General features: G+C 44.0%; 1 protein-coding gene across 3 annotated transcripts in view; it reads right to left on the reverse strand.

The window, feature by feature from the left end:
- The window catches only part of DGCR2 (DiGeorge syndrome critical region gene 2), a 59333-nt gene that overhangs the window by 16714 nt on the left and 18951 nt on the right, over positions 1-23668 (reverse strand). Inside the window, exons 2-7 of one of the 3 annotated variants that reach the window (XM_080985183.1) lie at positions 21264-21296; positions 10293-10415; positions 4632-4757; positions 3395-3605; positions 2442-2518; positions 270-446 (exon numbers count right to left, since the gene is read on the reverse strand). In XM_080985183.1, coding sequence (XP_080841309.1) covers positions 270-446; positions 2442-2518; positions 3395-3605; positions 4632-4757; positions 10293-10415; positions 21264-21296 — 747 coding nt within the window. The remainder of the gene's footprint in view (positions 1-269; positions 447-2441; positions 2519-3394; positions 3606-4631; positions 4758-10292; positions 10416-21263; positions 21297-23668) is intronic. The other 2 variants (XM_080985184.1, XM_080985185.1) reach the window with 2 other exon arrangements.

Consider the following 23668-nt stretch of genomic DNA (forward strand, 5'->3'; position numbering starts at 1 on the left):
AAATGCAGTTCTCGCCCCTGCCGTTGCAACTACCACAACAGCTCCTACCGTGCCAAATGCCATTGCAGAACAGTGGTAAGAAATACAGCTGTGGTCCAAAGAGCAGAGCGACCTAATCCTGGTCCGTACCACAATACAGTTCACTCGGTGGCCTCGGCCACTCTGTCCCCTGCTGCAGTGCAAGTGAGCATCCCTGCAGCTCTTTTGAATATTTAACTGTTCCTGCGTGCTTATAAGAGCTTGTGTGTAACCCAGAAAGGATGACTCACTTCTTTTGCAGAGGAATGAAGACTTCTCATAGCAGTTTTCAGCATACCAGCTGTGAAAACCGCGGTGCCGCAGGGTCGGGAAGTGGGAACATTGGAACTGGGCGCAAAGGATGTTTTCGTTTTCCGACACGGACGTACTGAAGGTAGGGTTAGGGGGCAAAAATACTTCCGATGAACCTGCAATGACAAAATGCATCATAATTTAAGAAAGTTGTTGCTGCAGAGCCTGTGGACAAATTCGGCTTTGCTGCCTCTTAGAACATTTTAAAGGAGAAAGTCATACCAATGCTTTACTCTGTATGCTTGGGTAGCTTGCTACGTTATCAGAAGGCTGATTTCAGGCTATTGTAGCTATAGCTCTATTTCAGAGAAATTCATGGGCCTAATGTTAAAAAAGGTGTTGCAAACATTGACTTTATTCTCAGAAGTGTACAAAACCAGGCTCCTGCACACGAGTCCTTGCGCTTTAAATTCAAACAGCATACACCTTTTTAAAAAAATTGCATTTCTTTCCAAAGAAGGCCAAAGCAGGTTAAGGAAGGTATAAATCCAGTTGATTAGCACACAAAGAGGGACATAAACAGTGGTACCTCGGTTTAAGAACAGCCCTGTTTATGAACGATTCAGTTTACAAACTCCACAAAACCGGAAATAGTGTCCCGGTTTGCGAACTTTACCTCGGTCTAAGAACGGAATCCGAACGGTAGAAGGGCACCAGCAACGGGAGGCCTCATTAGGGAAAGCACGCCTCGGTTTAAGAACAGTTTCGGTTTAAGAACGGACTTCCGGAACCAATTATGTTTGTAAACCGAGGTACCACTGTATATGCACCCTTGTGATATTCCACTGGTTAGTGGAGTCAGTTTCATTCTAGCGGACTTCTGCCTTGCAGGGCAGTTAATGGTTTTCTAAAAAAACATGGCATTTTATTTCCTGTATCCATCTCTGCTGTATTTGTATCAAGCATTGTTTTAGGATGATTTTGTGTTTTCAAAACTGTCAGAAGGCACCCCGAGTAACACTTAAATGGGAATGCAGAAACTCTTGTATAAATAAAATAAGTTGGCGGAATACTGTGCAACCTCCAAGACTTCGTTTACAAAGCTGGAGTACAGGAATGGGAACCTTTAAAGAAGGATATACACTGATATAGAATTGTATTTGGAAGGGGCCCCAAGGGTCATCTAGTCCAGCCCCCCCAAAAAATGCAGGAACTACAGCTAAAGAATCCCTGACAGATGGTTGTCTGTTTAAAAACCTCCATTGAAGGAGAGTCCTTCACCTCCCAAGGGAGTCCATCCACTGTCAAACAGCTCTTCCCATCAGAAAAGTATTCCTAATGTTTAGTGAGAATCTCCTTTCCTGTAGTTTGAATCCATCGGTTCGGATTCCTAAACGCCGAAACTTCTGACCAGTAGAAGTTTTGATTTGTCATGTGTTAGGACAGGTGAGAATTTTCTTTCACGCAAAATAAGTTCCTCATTCAAACATGCCACATAATTGTCAACTGTTGAGCTATCCCTTCTGCTTTTTCCTCCTTTTATAAATTAGCATTTAAACAACAAATCAAAAGCCAATTGCTTTCAGCAGTTCTGCCGCCAGATGGCAGTATTATTGCTAGCTTTGGGAGGAAAGCAGGATTGCCCAAAAAAAAAACATTATGCCAGCCTTTGAGTTAAACAAAGACATTAAACACTTGATCAGATTTCCTTATCACTGTGTTGACGCTTAGACCACCAACCACACTAAAATACAAAGTTTTATTAGGAGGACTGGGTGGTGCAGAAAGGTACTCAAGAACTGTGAAAACTTCTGTACGATGTGCTTAGCAGCAAAAATCCACCTGGTACCTGATAACTTTACAAGGCCATGTAAAGACTTAGCTGTTTCCATTGGCCTTTTGTTAGAGGGAGAGGGTGTTGTTTTGCTACTAGTGTGCTGCCCAAACTTCCTATGGCTATTATGGGGATTGTTGTTTTGGATAGTGTGATTATTTATATTAAATGTGTTCTAAGTCATTTGGAGACCTTTGGGCAACAAGCAACTAACAAGCCATCATTAATAACATTAACAACAGCAGCAACAGCAGCAGCAACACAAATACATGCTTTAGGTGGAATCAATTCTTAGTCAAGTGACACAAGAGTTCATCTCTCATTTCTTGGGTCTTACCTTTGTAAGCAACCTCCCAGTGACCTTCCAGAGAATGATTTCGGTTTGTGATGACATACTGGTATCCGACCCAGAACCTACAATCAGAAATGCGTAAGCTTTGTAAACTCAAGGGAAGAAAAAACAAATTATGCAAAAAAACAAAATCCTAAAAGGTAAGTTGAAAAGCTCCTAAGCATGGTTAATAAGCTTTTCTCTTTCCTGAGGTTTTCTATTTAGACAAGCTGAAAGCTGACTGTCGCTAACATAACAATCTTTGCAAAGGCTAAGGAACACCAGAGCCATGCTAATGTTGCTGTGAATCTCAGTTAAACCTTCAAATCCAGTATTTTGCAATGCAATCTCTTCAGATAATATCCATCACATGGACTGGGAAGAGTGACTAAGGCCCCATTAGTGTTATGCATTTAAAGCTGTTATCACATCACTTATAACAGTCATGGCTTCCCCCAAAGAAACCTGGTGATTGTAGTATGTCCAGCCCCCTGCCATTCCCGCCCCCCACATTAACTCCCTAGAGCTTTCCCTTCCATGAAACTACTCAGCTCATTTTCCACCTTCCCAACCCTCCTCCTTCACAAAAATCCAGGATTCTGATTTGGGGCTACAAATCCTGCAATAGAGACTGCATGATGACAGCCTTACATTTTTATGTATATAGGAAGATCAAATATATATTGCAAACACACACACACACACACACACACACACACACTAGTTTGTTTGTTTTAAAGAATGCATTTAATTTAAATGGTACACCCATCCAATCCCCCACCCCCGGTCAATGAGCATTTAGATTTCTCGATACCTGCAATTAAGACATGGATTCCATTCTAGTTTGGATCTTCACATAGCGTAATGTAACTTGTCCCATATTTATCCTTAACATATCCACCCATAATTGCCCATGTGTTGCCAGTGGGAATTCAGTTCTTCCGTGCATGCTCACTGACCTACTCTGGTCTTTCCGTCCAAAGGCTTTATCTTGCGAGTCCCATTCCTGCTGCAAGATAAACTTGAGCTCCTGGTCAGTTGTAAAAGTGGCCAGGGATCCATTCACCCTCTGACAGGTCTGGACGGCGTCCCAGTAGTTCTCACCACTTAAGTACACTCTGTAGCAGCTAGCCGTGCCCTCGTAGTGATGCCATTCTGACGGGCATTTCCCTAGGAAACATAAAGGAGAGAAGGGAAACAATCCCCCCCCAGTTAGGATCTCAACCTGATTCATCACTTCTGAAAACATTAGCATCAGCCCAGTCCTCACTGGGTGGAAAGCCCACGTGTCTAGGCAGGGCAGACTTCAGGCAGGGGCTCAGGTGGTTAACAATCTCTCCATACACAATTTTTCTCATGCAACTTATGTGTCTCCTGCCCTTGTACAGAACACTGGAATCCAGCCACACAAAAAATTAGAGGCTTCGAAAAAGAAACACCCACATCTCCCCATGCAGGCAAGCAAGAGACATCGTGACAGTTCAAGAATACAATCCAGCCAGGGAATATGCCTGATTATCGTCTTCCAGAGCAACTACTCTACTCCCAACTTAAAAATGGTAAGCGTAATGTTGGTGCTCAACAAAAGAGGTTCAAAGCCTCTCTCAAGGCAAATCTAAAAAAATGTAGAACAAACACCGACAACTGGAAAACACTGGCCTGCGAGCACTCCAATTGGAGAACAGCTTTTACCAAAGGTGTCATGGATTTTGAAGACGCTCGAACTCAGCACGAAAGGGAGAAATGTACTAAGAGGAAGGAATGCGTGGAAAACCCTCACTATGATTAACTCCCACCCGGAAACCTATGTCCCCACTGTGGAAGGACGTGTGAATCCAGAATTGGCCTCCACAGTCGCTTACAGACTCACTGTTAAGACCATGTTCATGGAAGACAATCTTACTTGGCTACAAGTGATCGCCAAAGAGTACAGAGGTGTTGTGGCCTGGGGAGAATCCCAAAACCCAGAAAGAGCTGCCTGGCCCGAAGTTCCCCATTCCTATGTTATACTTTATTCCAAATGTTCAGAGAATCATATCACAAAAACAGCTCAGACTAAATTGCCAAGAGACGTTAGGGAGCTTTAATATAAGATAATTTGCGTACACATGGAAGAACTTTTAAGAAGCATGTGCCTGGACCTGCAGCCGGCAACTTAGGGAGAATTTCAACCCTGCTTCCAAGTCTGCAACTTACTGCTGAACCGCACTGGCTGTGCCACATTGACGGTGTGGAAGCGGGTCGTGTCCCCTCCTCTTCCGCGATTGTGCCTGGAATCCGCATAATCCTTCCCGTGGTAAGTGCGCTGGTCCCCAGTAAAATCTAAAAGTGAGACATGGCCCATTCTTAGTGACACTGTGTGAGAACCATTAGCTTTTTCCCCCCCTTCATTCAGCTGCTGAAAGGAAAATATCGTCATAAATCCTTCCCAACATTCAAACAGGCAAAGACAGCTCCAAGTGGGCACAGGCAAATAGAAGATTCTTAGGCTACAGAGAACAGACCAACATTTCCCAAAAGAAAGCAGAAAAGAGTTAGGGCAGGTGTGGGGAACCCGTAATCCTCTGTTGTCCTCCCAACAGCCTTGCCACGACACTGATTGGCTACCTCATAATTTAGGCTACTGTAATGTACTTACTACGCATGAGGATATCCTTGCGCCTGGTTCAGAAGCTGCAGCTAGTGCAAAATGCAGCCGCAGGGGTGCTTTGTGGGACACCCAGGTTTACACATGTTACACTGGTGTTGAAAGATTTGTGCTGGTTCTCTATTAGCTACCAGGCAAAATTCGAGGTTTTGTTGTCATCATTAAAGCTCTAACAAATTGGGACCTAGATACCCAGCGAATTGCTCGTAAAAATCGAGTCAGTTTTAAGACCTCCCCAAAACACCCTGATGGTCATTACATGACCAGAGAATTGTCAGTTGATGCAGTTATAGAAGCTAAGCCCCAAATGGCACCTTAAATCTTGGTTACGGTCGCCACAGCATAATGTCTATTCGCCAAAGGGTTGGACTAGATGACTCTTTACGTCCCTTCCAGTGCTACAATTCTACAATTCTAATATCTCAACTACACTGCTCGACCATAGCTTGCTCTTACAGCAATTCACTTCTCCCAGTGTGCAAAGAGAAACACGCAGAGTGGAAATGGAAATAGTATTCATTAAAGCAGAGGTATTTGAGCCGTGGTCATCAAACTGGCACCCAGTAAGCTCCACTGCAACGTGCTCTCTCAAGTAGTTCATGGGGCAGAGACACTGATGACCTTTCAAACCTTCATTAATGCAGGTCATGGATCATAACAATAAAGATCTGATCTGATTTACCCCTTGCTGCCATTTGCTGCCAGACTCTGCCAACCTGAAAGGGATAGCCACACCCACTTGCAAGCAAATTAGCACAGACACACGCATGATGAATTAAAAATGATGTAGGGTTGTACCCAGTTAATGATACTGACGGACGCAGGTGCAGGGACACAGGTGGCGCTGTGGTCTAAACCACCGAGACTCGGGCTTGCCAGTGGCAAGGTTGGCAGTTCGAATCCACACAACAAGGTGAGCTCTTGTTGCTCTGTCCCAACTCCTACCAAACTAGCCGTTCGAAAGCATACCAGTTCAAGTAAATAGGTACTGCTGCGGAGGGAAGGTAAACAGTGTTTCCGTGCGCTCTGGCTTCCATCACAGTGTCCCATTGTGCCAGAAGCAGTTTAGTCATGCTGGCCACATGACCCGGAAAAGCTGTCTGTGGATAAACACCGGCTCCCACGGCCTGAAAGCAGGATGAGCACCGCACCCCAAAGTCGAATTTGACTGGACCTAGCCATCCAGAGGTCCTTTACCTTTACCATGCTCAAAACAGACCCACTGAAAGTAGCAGAGTTGACCAACCTAGGTCCACTTTGGTGGCTCTACTCAAATTTAGTAGGATGCAATCCCTGTTTCTTTGAGCACAAAAAGCCTCCCAGGATGAACAGTTCAAAGACTCAACTGTAGTGTTGGAAGGGACAACGAGGATCATCTAGTCAAACCCTCTGCGATAACAGAAATCTTTTGTGGAATGTCAGGCTCCAATCCCATGCTCTACTGACTGAGCCATCCCTAACAATTATTCAGTGTGTGTCCCCCAAAAATGGAAAGCATTAAAAACAGGTGGTTAAAACATGGTTGTGCAGAGCTGTTTACATTCACTGTGTGGAATTACAACTCTGCTGTTCTCCTCTGAAAGTACTTTGGCCAGGAGGGAAAAGGGGATCACAGTTCGAAGAGTTCATGGAACAGTCAGCAAAAGCTGGAATCACAGCTCTTTGACCTCTTGCTTGGACGCAAAATCTGCAAATGTTTTGTCAGCACTAGAACACATTCACTCACTTGGTGCACGGCCAGCTTACTTGCCCTTTGCCCCCTACAGCAGAAAAGAAATTGATAATAGGGCTGTCAGAAAAATGTGAAATTGCAAAAGAAGGGGTCAAGACTGCCAGGAAAGTGAAAGACAACTCATCTATCTCTGCTTAAGTTTCCACGGAGAGACAACAACTTAAAGAGCTTCACTGGAGACCCAGTTCACTGTCCCTGCCTTCTGAAACAAAGCGAGTGGCTGCCAGGGACAGGACTTTCTCTCTAGGAAAGAGCCAAAGTGCCTTAAAACATTTACTGAAAACTAGTACACAGTAACTGCATAGGATTGTATTGTTTTCATTTGTATTAGTGCAGGGGTTGACAATTTTTTTTAGCCGCGGGCCGGCCCACTGTCCCTCAGACCTTGTGGTGGTTCAGAGAAGCGGCACCGGGGGGGGGGCTGGAAGAGGCAAGGGGAGCAAGTAGTCCTCCTCCCCAGCCCCCAGCCGCTGCGCTTATCTTCCCAGGGGCTGCTGCCGCCACAACCGCTGCTGCTTCTTGTGGGTAGGCAGAGCGAACGCATCCAATCCGCTCTCTGGCCCACAGGAGCACCAGTGGTAGCAGCAGAGGGAAGATGAGCAGCACAAAAGGACTGGCTCCGGAGAGGGGCTGCCTAAAATGGCACTCAGCCAGCTCAGCCCAGTCCCCTTCCTCCTCTAGGCAGGGCGGGGAGAAGCCAGGAGAAGGGAGGGAAGAGGCGCCGCCGCGATGTGTGTGAGGAAGAAGGGGGAAATAGAATGGCGCAGGGGGGAAATGGCGCAGCCCGAATGAACAGAATCCCCACACCGATCCACGGGCCAGATCCTGAAGGCAATTGGGCCTGATCCGGCCCGTGAGCCTTGGTTTGCCGACCCCTGTATTAGTGCTATAACATTTCCATCGTGGTGCTACTTTTTAAAAAAAAAACAAACAAACAGCCATTAAACCTCTGTAAAGTATTTGGAGCTACCAAGACTGAGTGTCCGGGGGGAAAGCATTTGATTTGGCACCAAGTAAATAAATCAGGGGAGGAAGAAAGAATTGCCATTTACTGTGTTCATAAAGTTAGATAAGAAACTTAAACAGCCACAGCAATGATACACAGTGCTCTAGGTGTTGGGACACTGATACTATCGCTCTTTGAACTGGTAAAATCTGCCGATTTTCAAACAAAACCCAGCGGGACATTATTTCATGTGACTAAGACTTAGAGCAAAAGAAAAGGAGCTGTGAATACATGCTATACAAATCCTCCCAGTAATTTTGAGCACACAGGCAAGTTAGCGGCAGCCAGTGACTTCATCCCCTTTTTGAGCAAAAGATCAAAGATACAAAACTGCTGAGCTACAGATGCTCCTAGTTATTTGGGTTTGATGTTAAGAAAAAGAAAATGTTTTGAGTGTCGGGGGCTTAAAGTTAAGCTGGATTTTAACAGAATTTGGATGTTAAAAATAAAATTCGTACAGTGAGCAAAAGGAGTCTCTTTTTTTGCCGGCGGGGGCCTGACAGTGATATAAAGCTGGCAAATAATGAGTATGCACTCAGAACGCCTTAACCGTTCTGTCTGCTGCTCACATGCCATGTGGGTTATGGAATGGAGGAAGTAATGCATGGGTAGGCAAACTAAGGCCCGGGGGCCGGATGCGGCCCAATCGCCTTCTCAATCCAGCCTGCGGACAGTCTAGGAATCAGTGTATTTTTACATGAGTAGAATGTGTCCTTTTATTGAAAATGCATCTCTGGGTTATTTGTGGGGCCTGCCTGGTGTTTTTACATAAGTAGAATGTGTGCTTTTATTTAAAACGCATCTCTTGGTTATTTGTGGGGCACAGGAATTCATTCATATTTTTTTTTCAAAATATAATCCGGGCCCCCCACAAGGTCTGAGGGACAGTGGACTGGCCCCCTGCTGAAAAAGTTTGCTGACCCCTGAAGTAATGACTCCCACCAAGACACATTTAAGACCCCCCCCCCAAAATTTGTGGAAATGGAATAGGTCTAACTGTCTTGATATTTTTGATCCCTAAAGTACAGACATTATGGCTTTACAGCCCCTTAGATTGCATACCTGACATCTAGGGTTAGAAACTCAAATATATAAGCTAGGCACCAAACTCTCAGCTTCTCTACCCAATGCAAGCTGCCTTCCTACCATCACATAACAGAATCTCCCTATTCCTGGCCTGCTGTGCTCAGATTCGCTTATGTAGGCATATACATAGCAGAGTTGTTTTAAATCAAAATGCCAAGAAACAGCTGTTATGTTACGAATTAGGACTGTCAAGACAAGCAGAGCTCTCCATCTGTACTGAACACAAATGGTGAAGACAGTAAAATAGCTGGCAACTGTCCGCAGATGATAAAAAAAGTATGTCTCTTATGTAATCTTGCCAGGCACTTTGAGTATACTGAACTGCACGCTGCGTATTCTCTCTCTTCCAAGGATTCTGAATTTCCAACTTCAGTAGAAGCTAGCTTCAAAAAATAATGATGCATCTACACATGTTAAGAGACTTTACACTTGATATTAAACATGACTGATCCAAAGGTGTTTCTGTGTGAAATCTGACATGCCATTCAAAAATGAGTTATGACTCCAGCTTTTTCAGAAGTGTACAGACTAACTGGATAGAAAGCCTCCATAAAAGGGCACCAATGTGTTCAGGTAGACCCTGAAATACAGCCCACAAATAGCAATAAAGGGGGAAATTAAACTACAGCCTCTGAGAAGAAATGAAGTTGCAATAGGAATTCTGAGACAAAATTTCCTAACCAGAATTTGCTTGCAAATATGTAGTAAGTGCCATAAAGCTTTCCAGATGGTGTGGTACTTTATATTATTATTATTATTATTATTATTATTATTATTATTATTATTAACCTACCCTTCACCCTAAAACACAGTACTAGATTAAAACAGCTTACAGTCACAAAGTGACCCACTGAGGACAGAGGAACTGCCAAGGGGGCCTCTTTCTGTTGAATTCAGCAGCCGAGAGGATCTGTAGCGAAGGAGGCAAGTCTTTCAGCTATTTGGGGCCTGAGTCATTTTGGGCTTTAAATACTAACGGAAGCACCTTAAGTTGGCCCAGAAAAGAACTGGCAACTGGTGCAGCTGTTTTACAAAAGGGGTTATATGAAATCTAAACGAAACCCCAGCCTGTAATCTGGCTGCTGCATTTTGGAGCAACTGAAGTTCTCAAGTCATCTTTAAGGGCCACCCCACATACAAGCAATCAGTGAAAGCCGGTGAATTAGGGCACTGCCCCACCAACCTGAGCCTGTCCTCAGCCACCAAGCTCCTTACTCATTCCCATCATATTTATTATTTATTCAATGTATATCCCACTATACCTGACCCTGGCTCTGGCTCCCCTAACTGTTGGGTCTCCCTGCTTCCCCCACCCCCAACCAGTACTAATGATCATCAACCATCACTGCATACAATTCTTTCTTCTTCTTTTTTAGGTGCACTTACTTGGGCAGTCAACTTCATCACTCTCATCCTCACAGGTGGGCCATCCATCACACTGCCAGTTCAATGGGATGCACTGGATGGAGCCACTGCGACAAGCGAATTGCCCTGGGATGCAGCGCAGTTCTGCAAAACACAAGGAGTAGGAAGCTGAAGGTTTCAGGCGAAAACAACTGCTCTACTAAATCTACAATAGATCTACTAGGAAACTTCAGGCTAATATCCCTACTGTACAAGTACAAAAAGTTTAACCCCTTACAATTGTTTATGAGTTTCCTAGGGTGAAAATGGTGATCAAGACTTGATATACAATGACCAGAAGGAAGTTTTACCAGGTGGTGGTTGTTTTTAATATAGCTGAAAAGCAGGCATGACTTCACTGAAATAAATACATACTCTGGAGACCTAGGGCTGATGTGCACCATGGTCTGTTTTGCACATAACACTAAGCCAGGGTTTAATGGCTTAGTGTTATGTGTAAACCCAGCAATTTATAAACTATGATAGTTCACTCATTAACCAAGGTGTACAGCTTGTTTATAAACCTTACTGTTAACCATAAGCTTAGTGGTACATATAAATCCGGACCTCCTCCTCAACTATAGCTGGGTTGTAGCTCACTTCAATAAAATATAATTTAAAAAAAAAACACAAAACTATAGCTCAAAAACTGCAGAGCCCTGAGTGAAGTCTTTATTTGCAACAAGGTCCTACTTATTTTCTGCAAGTGTTCCTGGAATTACAGCCCACAAAAGCTACCTTACCAGTGTGACTGAAGGCGTCTGTTCAAATTATCCATTTTGCAAGTCTCTTCTAATCAGAAGACACACCCTGTGCAGGGCATGTGGGGTGATCACAAAGCTTGCCAGCTTTTATAGTATGGATTTTTCAGGCAAGGTGACGGGGGGCAAAAAGTTTAGTCTAAACTAGATACACAGAACAAAGGCAACAAAAACATGGCAGCACAGTTAAGACATCCTTAAAAAGCCCAGCAAGGCAAAATAATTCAACCAATGGGTGTTGAATTAGATGACCCTTGGGTCCCTTCGAACTATACGATTCTATGAATGTACAATTTATGTACAGTGGTGCCTCGCAAGACGAAATTAATCCGTTCCGCGAGAGTCGTCGTCTAGCGGTTTTTTCGTCTTGCGAAGCAACCCTATTAGCGGCTTAACGGATTAGCGCTATTAGCGGTTTAGCGGCTATTAAAGGCTTAAAGGCTTAGCGGATTAGCTGCTAAAAGGCTATTAAAGGCTTAGCGGCTTAGATAAAGGGGGGGGGGAGCGGGAAAAAAATCTCAAGACTCGCAAGACATTTTCGTTTTGCGAAGCAAGCCCATAGGAAAATTCGTCCTGCGAAGCAACTCAAAAACGGAAAACCCTTTCGTCTAGCGGGTTTTCCGTCTTGCGAGGCATTCGTCTTGCGGGGCACCACTGTACCCATGTATACAAATAGTTAAGCAGTACCCTCATACTGTTATTCAAATGTAAAGTTCAGCAAGTGTACAGTCTATATATCTGGGTATAGAATAGCTGAGTTATGCAAATCAAGTGCACACTCTTTCACACTAAGACAAGTGCCTACATAGAGCTATCTTATACCTATGTTCAGTGCAGAGTGTTAACAAGTCACATGTTAGCAGCAATCGGAGGACTGATCCTGCTTATCAGTCTGGATCAAAAGTTACGCAAGCATAGCAGTTCATCTAGGAAAGCTGTAGCTCACTGACAGGGAGATTGTTTTTCATGCTGAAGATCTCAGGGTTCAGTCCCTGGCATCTCCTGGTAGGATTCACTGTGGGCAATACTGAGCTAGATGGACTAAGTTGCATAAGACAGCTTCCTATGAAATGATGCAACAAAGTAGGTTTGTGCTGTGCACTCCAGCCTCATGGAAAAGATCCACTGAACAAGTTTTTAAAACTGTGCATGCTCAGTGCACAATCTTGGGGAGCATTTGGATCTCTACAAGGTAGCATGTGCACTGCTGAACGCTGTCTCTCCCACACGTACTAAGTCTCTGCACACCTTCCAGGGCAGATCTACCTGCCAAACCCCATTCTAGGAATGCAATCTTCTGGAGTGGGGAATTCTCTAAAGCAGGAGTTGGGGGAGGGGGCTGTGGTCCTCCACCCGATGTTTTGAACTACAGCTTCATCAGAGCCTATGGTCAGGAAGCTGAGGTTGCTGTTGGCAACACTGTGTGGGCCACAGGTTCCCCACCCCTGAATAAAGCAAGTGAGAGAAAGGAAATGTTGGCATTGCCAAACAAATAAAGTAATTTCTATCATACTGTGTGGCTTGGAGGGGGGGAGCTCCAGATTTCTGGAAAGAAAGTGGCAGTCAGCACCATTTGTAAAAGATTTCAGTTACAAATACCCTTAAAACCAATGAGTCATTCCTGGAAAAAGTTAAATAAACCTGCCCTTGGTATCAAGAGTTTCCCATATATATTAGCTATTGCTAGACTTCTCTCCTTGCCAAATATTCTGAGACAAAAGCAGGTAGAACGGCTCAATAAAAATATAAAGCAGCTATAAATTCCTGAAATTGAAAATGCTGCAAAAATATATTTAAATATCAAGAGGTTAATCAAGCTTAGAGTCTTCTTATTGAATTATCAAAAAGCTCTCAATGTCCACTATGAACCTGAACCTGAGAGGACAGCAGAGAAAGGGATGCCGTAGCAGACAGACTTTTGTGACCATTCAATTGGCAGACAGTCATTAACCTTGACAAGATCACCTTTGCAGCACAGCAGGAAAAGTCCATCTCATTACAGTTCAAATCAGTTAAGGCTTGCAGCAAGAATCTGCCAGTACTTTGATGCTTTAAAACATTAAATGTTATTCTCCTCCGAAGTGAACTAGGTGTTTCCTAAATTGGCATTAATCAAAGGCAGAATCAGTCTGACATCCTGGAAATGTTCGAGCTTAAGGAGTCCTTGCTTTTAATGCATGCAATCCTATATTTACAAGTCAAAGCAGAATTTTAAAAAACCCCATTTTAACACACACTAGTTATTTTTACTGCTGCATAACTGTAGTTTCCTTCCAAGTTAAAAACTGATTTACAAAAGTTGCTTTGCTTCAAGGTCTCATGCAAAAAGACAGGTCAAACTCACTGAGGAGGCAATCAGAACAGAGGGTACCCACACATAAAATAGGTAATAAGAGAAATAAATAGTTTCATGATAGCGTGAAAGGCTCTCTGTTAAGGAGCAGGAAAGCAGCTCAAGTAAGAGGGTGGGAATAAAAATAGGCCTTCCTTGCCTGACACACCGCCTACTCGGGATGAACATTGAGGTCACAAAGACAGCCAAGAACTCAGACCTGCCAGACTGCTATAGACAACAATGCAAAGTTACAACACAGCCAGAACAGCTTTGACTCATTTGCGGGTGCATGCTTGTTTTGTTTTCGTATTATCATAATTATCATAGTCTAAGACGGCTGGATGGCATCTTGTACGCCTCCTTCCGGCAACTCCTGCAGCCAAGCTGGTGCCAAATGTATTGCTCTGCTTTCCTTTGGACCACACCAGCAAGGCCCAGAGGGGGAGCTTGTTGTCTGGGCAGGCCAAGACCTCCAGACACACTGCCCAGCCTTGTCCCCCAGGGAGGTCGCTTCAGCAAAAACAATACAGGAGGCAACAGTTATGAGGTACAGGCCTTTGCAGCCCCAGCAGGCGCTGTGATTCTCCAGTTCCCCAAGGAGCACTCCACTGTCTCTCAAGACGGACGAATGCCAGCAACAACAGCGAAAGAAACACAGCACAATTGGGCAAAGCTAAAAGTCATACCCATCCAGAAGCAAAGGGAAGCTGGAATGCCAAACTCAGAGTTTGGGTTCTGTATAAATACCACACTTCACAAGATGAAGGAAAGATGGCTGCTATATCACCAGAACTCAAGAACGCTCAATCCATGATCAAACTCCCATCATCACCATCTTGTGAGTTAAAGGGGGGGAAACCTAAACTAGGGCATCTTACTACTTGGGTTTATAGGATCTGTGGTCACTCATCTCCATGTTTGTAACTTAGGGTGCTAACAGTACAGAAGCTTGAAATTCAAACTATAAGTGCCTTGTGTCAAACAAGAATGGTGCATGCATGTTTAACCTTCTGTTTAACATCACGTGTGAACCAGGCCAGTGTCTAAAACCATCTCTGTTCTCCATAGCCTATAACTTCTGCTCCCTGCCACTCCTTCATTTGTCTGGCAAATGTAAATGAAAGGGCTTGTCCTTTTTGGCGCAATTGTTGTACAATGGCTATCTACTAGTAGGCACTTTGTACATAATAACTATTGTTATTTAAGTCATCTCTCATCTTAAAGAAATACAGTGGTACCTCGGGTTACATACACTTCAGGTTACACACTCCGCTAACCTAGAAATAGTGCTTCAGGTTAAGAACTTTGCTTCAGGATAAGAACAGAAATCGGGCTCCGGCGGCAGCAGGAGGCCCCATTAGCTAAAGTGGTGCTTCAGGTTAAGAACAGTTTCAGGTTAATTACGGACCTCCTGAACGAATTAAGTACTTAACCCGAGGTACCACTGTACATAGAAGTGGTTAGGGCCCTGTTGAGTGACAGCTCAGTGGTACAGCAAGTTGCTCTAAATCAGGCATGTCCAAAGTTCATTTCGGGGGCCTAATCCGGCCCGCTGGCCCCTGTGGCAGTTTATTTCCTGGGATAAAATCCTAAAAAAAGCTCAACAAATTTGGTTGGCCCTCACAGCCCTTCACTTCATCAAATCGGGCCCTCTTTCAAAAAAGTTTGGACGCCACAACTCTAAATCCAGGAAGGCCCCAAGTTTAATCTCCAGCATAAAAGGACCTCAGGAAGCAGGAGTACAAGGAGAGATCCTCTGCTTGAGACAATGGAAAATCACCATCAGAGTAGATGGATTAGATCAGGCATCCCCAACCTTCGGCCCTCCAGATGTTTTGGACTACAATTCCCATCATCCCTGACCACTGGTCCTGTTAGCTAGGGATCATGGGAGTTGTAGGCCAAAACATCTGGAGGGCCGCAGGTTGGGGATGCCTGGATTAGATGAACTCATTGTGTAATTCATTTTAAGGCAACCTCCTTATGTGCCATTCTCAAAATGATTTTACTGCATTTATTAACCACCCTGTGTGGTCTGGGAGTAATTCAAGAACCAAGGGGGGAATAAAATAAAAATCCTAAAACACAAGGAACACAGCACTAAACCAGCTAAAAGGGGTCTAATAAACCTAAGCAGCAATAAACAACTTTTAGTCATTTCCAAGAGTAAATTCAGAGGCTAAACTATGAGATTTTAAAGGTCTTGGAGAATAAAAATGCCTTTGTTTGCAAACAAAAGGTCACTGACAAAGGCACCGGGAGAACCTCTCTGGGAAGGGCATTCCATAAACAGGGTGCCACTACTAAGAAGGCCCTTTATAGCAACCTGCCATACCTACATTCGTTGCTGCACCCATAAGGTAGGTTTAAGCTGCCATTCAGGTCCTAGCTTTCATATCTCAGTTTCTAACACTGCTCGGTTGGTGAGGGTACTCAGCACAGAGCCACCGTAGATTAGCTCATAGAACAGGCAGGTACATATGGGAAGAGACAGTCCTTCAGATACTGTGGCCCCATATCAATGAAGAGCCTCAAAAGTCAAAAACAGCAGTTCGAACTGGGCCCAGAAAGGAACAAGTAGCCGGTGAAGTTAATGGGAGTTCTAGCAAAACTTCAATGGGGCATCTACATTTTGCATTCTAGATTTTGAACTAACAACCAAAATACAAAACAGTTATGATGCACCAGCACATTTGAGAACAGTACGCAAATGTTATTTTAAAGTGCAGTTTGTCCTGGAGAAATACTCAGGAAACAGAGCCCAGTTCCAGCTGTCACTTTGATGCACTTCTGCAAGGAAAGCAATTTAAGCATGCATGTGCAGCCCTCCATGGAAGCACACGCATGGACTCTGTACGTACTCGGGAATTCACGCCCAAGTGAAAAATATAAAGTGGAATGCGTCCCAAAGACTTGTTGCAACACCAAATAAATGCACAAAATGCTGTGTCAGTTAATCATCCCAGGGCTTCAGATCAAGAAGCCAGCTCACATTTTTAGGATGAAGGAGCTGCTCTCTTTTTCAGGGCTGCTGCATCTCAGGACTGGCCATATAATCTTATTCACATATTCAATCTCTCCCCTTTAGCATGTAGAGCAAAGAACAAACATTTACACGATGTAATTGCCGGCCTACCACAAACACCTCATTACATTCAGCAACTATTGGTTTTGGGTTTCTAGCACAGAAGCCAGCTAAGTATTACTTTTGTTTGAAGTAAGACTACTTTTTTAAAGGAAAGAACAGCCACAGTCCTTTGCCAAGTATCTGACAATGCAAGCATTTTGAAGTGATGGGACACTGTTAGGAGGCTAACGTTGTTAGCAACACAGCCAATTGTTAAGCATTATTCCACAATGAAGTTTATATGTGATGAGCATGTACAATGTGAAGACCCTTTGTCTCAAAGAAATCTTTAGTAGTTCAACATATGTTCCAAATGTGACAAGGTCCTATATTCAGCCTCCCCCAACTTGGTGCCCTCCAGATGTTTGCACTGAACCTCCCATCAGTTTCAGCGGCACATCATGCTGGCTTGGACGGGTGCAGGTTGTAGTCCAAAACATCTGGAGGGCACCAGGTTGGGGGTGGTTAAATATGCGTATGCACACACACACAAGTCCTGCTGACACACAAGTCCCGCACACACAGGCCATGGCTGTATACAAAGACCATGGGGCAAAGGCTTGGAAGTACTGATCTTCCCCAAAAAAATTTGAAGGTCAACCCTAAGGTGACAGAACTACATGACCAGAAGGCAGCCTTTGCCAAGCCTCTTATACAGTTCCAAAAGCAAGCACTTCCAGGTCAATACCCACATTATTTAAACTAGTGTAGTGTTCATCAACATCAGGTCCCCAGATGTTGGACTACAACTCCCATCAACCCCAGCTGGTTAAGTCAATGGCCAGGGACAATGGGAACTGTAGTGTTATGGTTAATAGTGTTGGGAAATGACCTGGGAGACTAGGGTTTGAATTCCTACTCAGCCAGGAAGCTCACTGAGTCGTGTCGGACCAGTTCCTATCTCGCAGCCTAACCAACTCACAGGGTCGTTGCGATGACAAAATAAGGAGGGAAGAATCATGTACACCACTCTGAGATCCTTGGATGAAAAAGTGGCATATTCATATATTAAATAAGCAAAGGTACATCTGCGAATTGACCAAGAGAATGCCATGAAAAGGACTACACACAGGGCAAGGAATATGTTTATGCTCTCAGCTGTCCTGATCCACAACTCAAGAGTAGACAACAACATTCATGTCCATCTCTTCACATCTGAGAAAACACCTGAGGAATCCCAACCGTGAAAAACAGTCACCACCGTTCCACTTAAATGGCGAAAAAGAACTTCCCAAGCACAGCTTGTAATCCAGGAACAACCAGACAAAACAGACCAAAGCTGTTACCATTGACAACAGAGACAAATGTAAGGTCTTACACTTAGGCAGAAAGAACCAGCTGCACAAATATAAAATGGGGGACACCATGTGAAAAGGATCTAGGGGTCTTAGTAGACCACAAGCTTAACATTAGTCAACAGTGTGATGCAGCATGAACAGAAGTATAGTGTCTTGATCAAGGGAAGTAACAGTCCCACTCTATTCTGCCTTGGTCAGACCACACCTAGAATACTGTGTCTAGTTCAGGGTGGCACAAATCAAGGATACTGACAAGCTGGAACATGTGCAAAGGAGGGCAACCAAGATGATCAAGGGTCTGGAAACCATAAGGTAAACCTTATGAGGAACAGAAGAGATAGCTCGGTATGTTCAGCCTGGAAATGAAGAGACTGAGAGGAGATATGATAGCCAACTTCAAATATCTAAAAGGCTGTCACATGGAAGATGGAGCAGGCTTGTTTTCTCCAGCTCTTGAGGGTAGGACCCAAACCAATGGATTCGAGTTACAAGAAAGGAGATTCATACTAAACATCAGGGAAAACTTTCTGACAGTAAGAGATGTTCAACAGTGGAACAGACATCCTTGAAAGGTTGTGGATTCTCCTTCCTTGGAGGTTTTTAAGCAAAGGTTGGATGGCCATCTGTCATGATTCCTACATTGCAGGAGACTGGACTAGATGATTCCTTCCAGCTCTACAATTCTATGATTCTTTGAGACATCCCTAGATCCCAACCCCTTGACCACTGTTCTTTTTAGGTTTGCACAGTAACCACTTTCAGTCTGTTCGTGCCTCTACTGCTCGAGATCAAAACATGCACTGCAATGCAGCCACTGCAGAACCCAGATTAAAAGGAAAGCAGAGAGCTGGATGTTTCAAGCAAGCCCTCCAGCGTTTCACAGATGAGAACTAGGATAGGCTTTTATCATCACGCCAGAAAGGACTCCTAAGACCCTGTCCCCTCGCCCCTATTGTTCACTGCCAGTGGTGTACCACACTTCCTTTATGTTCACACTGATAAAACTCTGGAATGAGTTCTACCAATTTTGAAGCTGGGCGAGTGCATATTCTTATGCCAGAAAATGTGACTGTCCCTACAGTAGGACATTAACAGTTAGTAGCTGGAATGAGAAACTGCAGCAGGCTGTAGACCAGGGGTTGTCAAATTTTTTGGACCAGTGGGCACATTTCGAATTTTGAGGGAGTACTGCAGGTTGCTGAGGGAGCACGGTAAAATACAACAGAGCTGCCTCCCATGGGGAGTGGAGGCATGGCATAACACAAAATTAGACAATACAGCCATAGTGAAGCTTTTCCCATAACTATGTCCATACTATAAAAGGCTTAGCCTATTGTATTGCTGCCTGCCATGCAGCCACTAAAGGCATAAGAAACCTGTTCCCTCCCCCATGCCAACACTAGATCAAAGTCTGGGCTGCCCCACTAAAAACATATAGATTTCGCGCAGCATTCGAAATTAGCCAAGCATCAGGCACGTTTTGCACCTGGCTTTCAGTCACTGTCTCCACCATCGGGAGGTGCATGCCTGGGGATCCTTGGATCTTGACTGTTTTAACACACTAGCAACACATGCTGTAGAATTCTACAATGGTACCTCTGGTTACGAACTTAATTCGTTCCAGAGGTCCGTTCTTAAGCTGAAACTGTTCTTATCCTGAGGCGCACTTGCGCTAATGGGGCCTCCCGCAGCTGCAGCGCCGCCAGCATGCAACTTCCGTTTGCATCCTGGGGCAAAGTTCGCAATCAGGAGCAACTACTTCCGGGTTAGTGGAGCTCATAACCTGAAGCACTCGTAACCAGAGGTACCACTGTATCAGTTATATTTTATCTGCACAATCAGAATGAATTTCAGGAACCAAAAAGTCGCACTGAAAAATTCGACTTTTGAGCTGTCTGGTCCAAAAATGGCAACCAGGCATTCTGTTTTGGCAACGGTAACCCTGATTAAAGGAACCATTTGGCACCTAGCTTATATATCTAAGTTTGTGTCACTGATAGTGCTCACGCTAATGCGCTTACTTGAATGAAGGAAACAGGGCAAGTTGAAGTGTAAGCATTAGCTGAACCACTTCAAACTTTCTAAGCAAATCCTTCAGCAGAGGAAAAGCTTCCAAATCCTAATAGCATGACTATTAAGCAACCATATTAAGTTAAAACTACTGGACAAGTCTGAGGGAGTTAGCATAACCATGAAAGCTTCTCACATCTTTGGGCTGGATTTCCAACGGCTACCATGTCATATTTGGCAACTGATGGGATGAGCCCAAGGCGTATGGATTCATAGCAGAGGCTTTTCAGCAGCCCTCACATGTCGGCAGGTTTGGTTTTTTTATGAAAGACATCTTGACAGTATAGCAAGCTGTGTCAAGCAAAATGTCAAGCCTGCATTGTGAGATTCAAGGGCTTGCTTAAAGAGTCTGAGGCAGATTCGAGTTCTTCCAACTTAAAAAAAAAAACAACCCTAACCAAAGTAACAGAAATGGCATATGAGAAGTTCTTCAAAGAGTTTTCTGCACCAAATTTAATGAAATGCATCAAGGCTTTCAAGATTTCCTTTAAAAAGATATGACACATGGAAATAAAATGGCTGGGGTGCAAATACCTATACACTCAGCAGAATGATCAGGGCAGCCCTTTCCACAAAGTCCACTCATCCCTGCAGCACAAGTGTCACTCCTGAAGTTTGGAGAATCTTTTGAAGCAGGTGTGGAGAGACCTTTGGGCCTGCAGATGCTGCTGAACTACAACTCCCATCATCCCTGGCCACTGGCTATGCTTGCTGAGGCTTATGGGAGCTGTAATTCAGCAACATCTACAGGGTCACACCTGCGTTGGATCAATTGCCTCAATAACGTAACAGTCCTGCTTGATCATCATTTATAAAGGCACCTAAAAAAAATTAAGCAGCGTGGCAGGAAGTACAACACAAAACAGTCCCTGCCCACAGGCTTGCATTGTAATAGACACAATACAACAGCAGGAGAGGAATAGAGAGGTAAGCAAGCAAATGCAGACCAAACTTCTCCTCCTAGTCTACCATCCTGATGGCCACAGTAGCCAATCAGACGTCTCTGAAAAGCCCACCAGCAGGGCTTGAATGCAACAGCCTCCCCACCAACTAGCATTCTGGTCAACAGCTGTAATCGGACCCACCTTCTAGGTATCTGCCTGTTTGTCTTTTAGAGATATCTATTCTACTCTGCTGTTCCAAAAGCTAATTACATACTGCATAAAATACTTTGTCCTGAATCTGTTGTACCAATTTAATTTATTAGTGGATCCTGTGTCCTACTGCTAGAATGTAATATGCAGAACACACTGGGCATCAAAAAGAAAAGCATGGCACAAAATTATTAAATTCAAAAGCTGTAAACACCATTTGGTTAGGTTATGTGACCCTGTCAACAATCCGTCCACATCGAACACTCACCTGAAAGAAGTCTTGCCAGAGCTAGTCTTGCACCTGCAGGTTGAAATGTAAAAGAAAACTTACAAAAGAATAGGAGACTTAAATGTACCAATATCAGAGAGGTCAACTGCCCCTTAAAAAAAATGAAATATGGATGGAGGCATGAAGCTAATCTACTTCAACAAGGTACACATGCCTGCTAAAGCATAGAGTCAAATGTCTTTCATGAGCACAATGCAGACCTTCCAAAGGAAAGGTCATGTTGGAAAGAGGGAGTGGGCATATTCAACTAACCACCACCACACAACTCAACAATGCACTCTGACAATTACCTGCATTAGTACATTACTAGCTTCATTCACACATTGCTGTAAGCCACCTTTAATAGTTTACCATGAGCAGACCAATTTTGCTCACTTTGCTCCTTCCCACAACTGGGAAGAGATCCACAATTCCTGGCTTATTGTTATGTCTCATCAGTTTATGCTTTGCCCAGACAAACCATGATCAGTAAGCCAAGAGCAAACCTTGGCTACAGATCATGGTTTGTTTGGAACAACAGAACCCATGATCCCAAGTCAGACAAAATGCTCAATCAGGGATTGTGATTTGTTTCCCCCCACATGCTAGTGAGCAGCAGCAAAGTGGGAGAGAGCAGCATGTTCACACTAAGCCATTAACCATGGTTTACAGTGCTGTGCAAACTGGGCTGTTGTTTTAGCAACATTTCAAGTCCCACATCAGTGCCAGTGTTAGAAACTCAGATATATAAGCTAGGCACCAGATACCACCTTAAACCTAAGTCATGGTCACCACCACGGAATGTCTGTTCTCCAGGGGGTTGGACTAATGACCCTTGGGGTCCAATGCTACAATTCCACAATTCTATGACTGTGCGATCTCAACTACATTGTTTGACGTAGCTTGCTCTTACAACAATTCACTTGTCCCAGTATGCAAGAAGGAGAAACACACACAATGCAAATGGAAATAGTATTAATTATGGACTAAGGCAGAGGTTTTTAAGCTGTGGTTGCCAACCTGGTACCCAGCAATCTCCACATGGTCACAACTGGACCTGTGCCAGTACTCAAACATGCCTGGTGAATTTTGAACACTGATCAGCGCTACATGTTGGGCAGCATTGGATCTATATCTGTATGTACCCTTTTGCCCAACATGCCTTTGAAAAGACTATTGGCTGGGACATGTTCTCAAATAAACAAGCAAACACCTGGCTGGTTCCAGGTCAAGCGGTGGTGTAACACAGTGGGTGAGAGCATCCTGCTTCCCAGGATAACATCAAGAAAACCTCAGCAACATATGGAGGAAACCACTTTTCCCAACTGGAATTCAGAAGTATATTACCTTTTATGTTCCAACATGGCCAATAGCCATTGCTCTCCAGTGCAGCTTTCCCCCAACCAATAAACTCACTAAACGTAAGTTACTTTTTTTTTAGCCCTCACATCTGCATAACAGGGATAATATTGTTCTATCTTAAATAGCTGTTGCGAGGATTGCTGAGAAACACTTGGAACATTTGGAGTCCACAATATGCGCACACCTTAAATATGCTTACATGCTAACAAGTAGCACCGAAAAAACAGATCCAAGTCTCTACATCCCGGCAGGTTGCACTTCAAGCACTTTAAAGGCAGACAATCTATGTCTTATTGCACCCTTTTCATCTGCTCTTAAGTGTGCATGACGAAACTCAAAACATATTATTTGAAAAATTAAGGCTATGCTGGTAATCCTTCTGACAGTATAAAGTAGTATCTTCAAAGAAATTTAAGAGGAGAACACAGAGAACATTGTAGGAGTCCCAGACACTGGATAGCAAGACTCTTTGATCGGCTATACTGGGACGGAGGCGGGGGGAGATGATGCTCAGATTGGGTGAAGGGGACTGTTGTACTAAGTCGATCTTGCCAAATCGTGTCCTCGGAGCAGCATTCAACCTCTGCAGCTGTGCACCGTACAAGACATTGCATAAATAAGAGTTCTAATACAGGTCAACTACAGAATGGTTGGCTAGGCTCCAACACTCATAATTTATGTTTATGGAGGAAGTTATGTTTTATGTTCATACAGAATAAGGAACAACACAGACAGTGTTGCAGGTACGGCACCCTCTTGTTACTGCTCAGAATACTTTGGGACCAGACAATTATGCAAGATCGTGCTTTGCTTCTGCAAGTTTCCTTACGCAATTTCACCGTATTAGTTGCTTTAAAATAAACAGTGATGTTGCCACCTTAGGAAAAAAATGTTTCTAATCATCCACGGGGTTAGAGCCAGAGAAAAATGAGCTGAAAGCAGGATGATATAAGTAAATTTTTCCTCCTCTGGCATCCCCATAATAAGCCTCTCTTGAGGATCAGGGCCTTGCTGAATGACTGCAATGTGGCACGAATGGTAAT

Source organism: Podarcis pityusensis, assembly GCF_964106645.2.
Source record: "Podarcis pityusensis genome assembly, chromosome: 16".
NCBI classification, from domain to species: Eukaryota; Metazoa; Chordata; class Lepidosauria; order Squamata; family Lacertidae; genus Podarcis; species Podarcis pityusensis.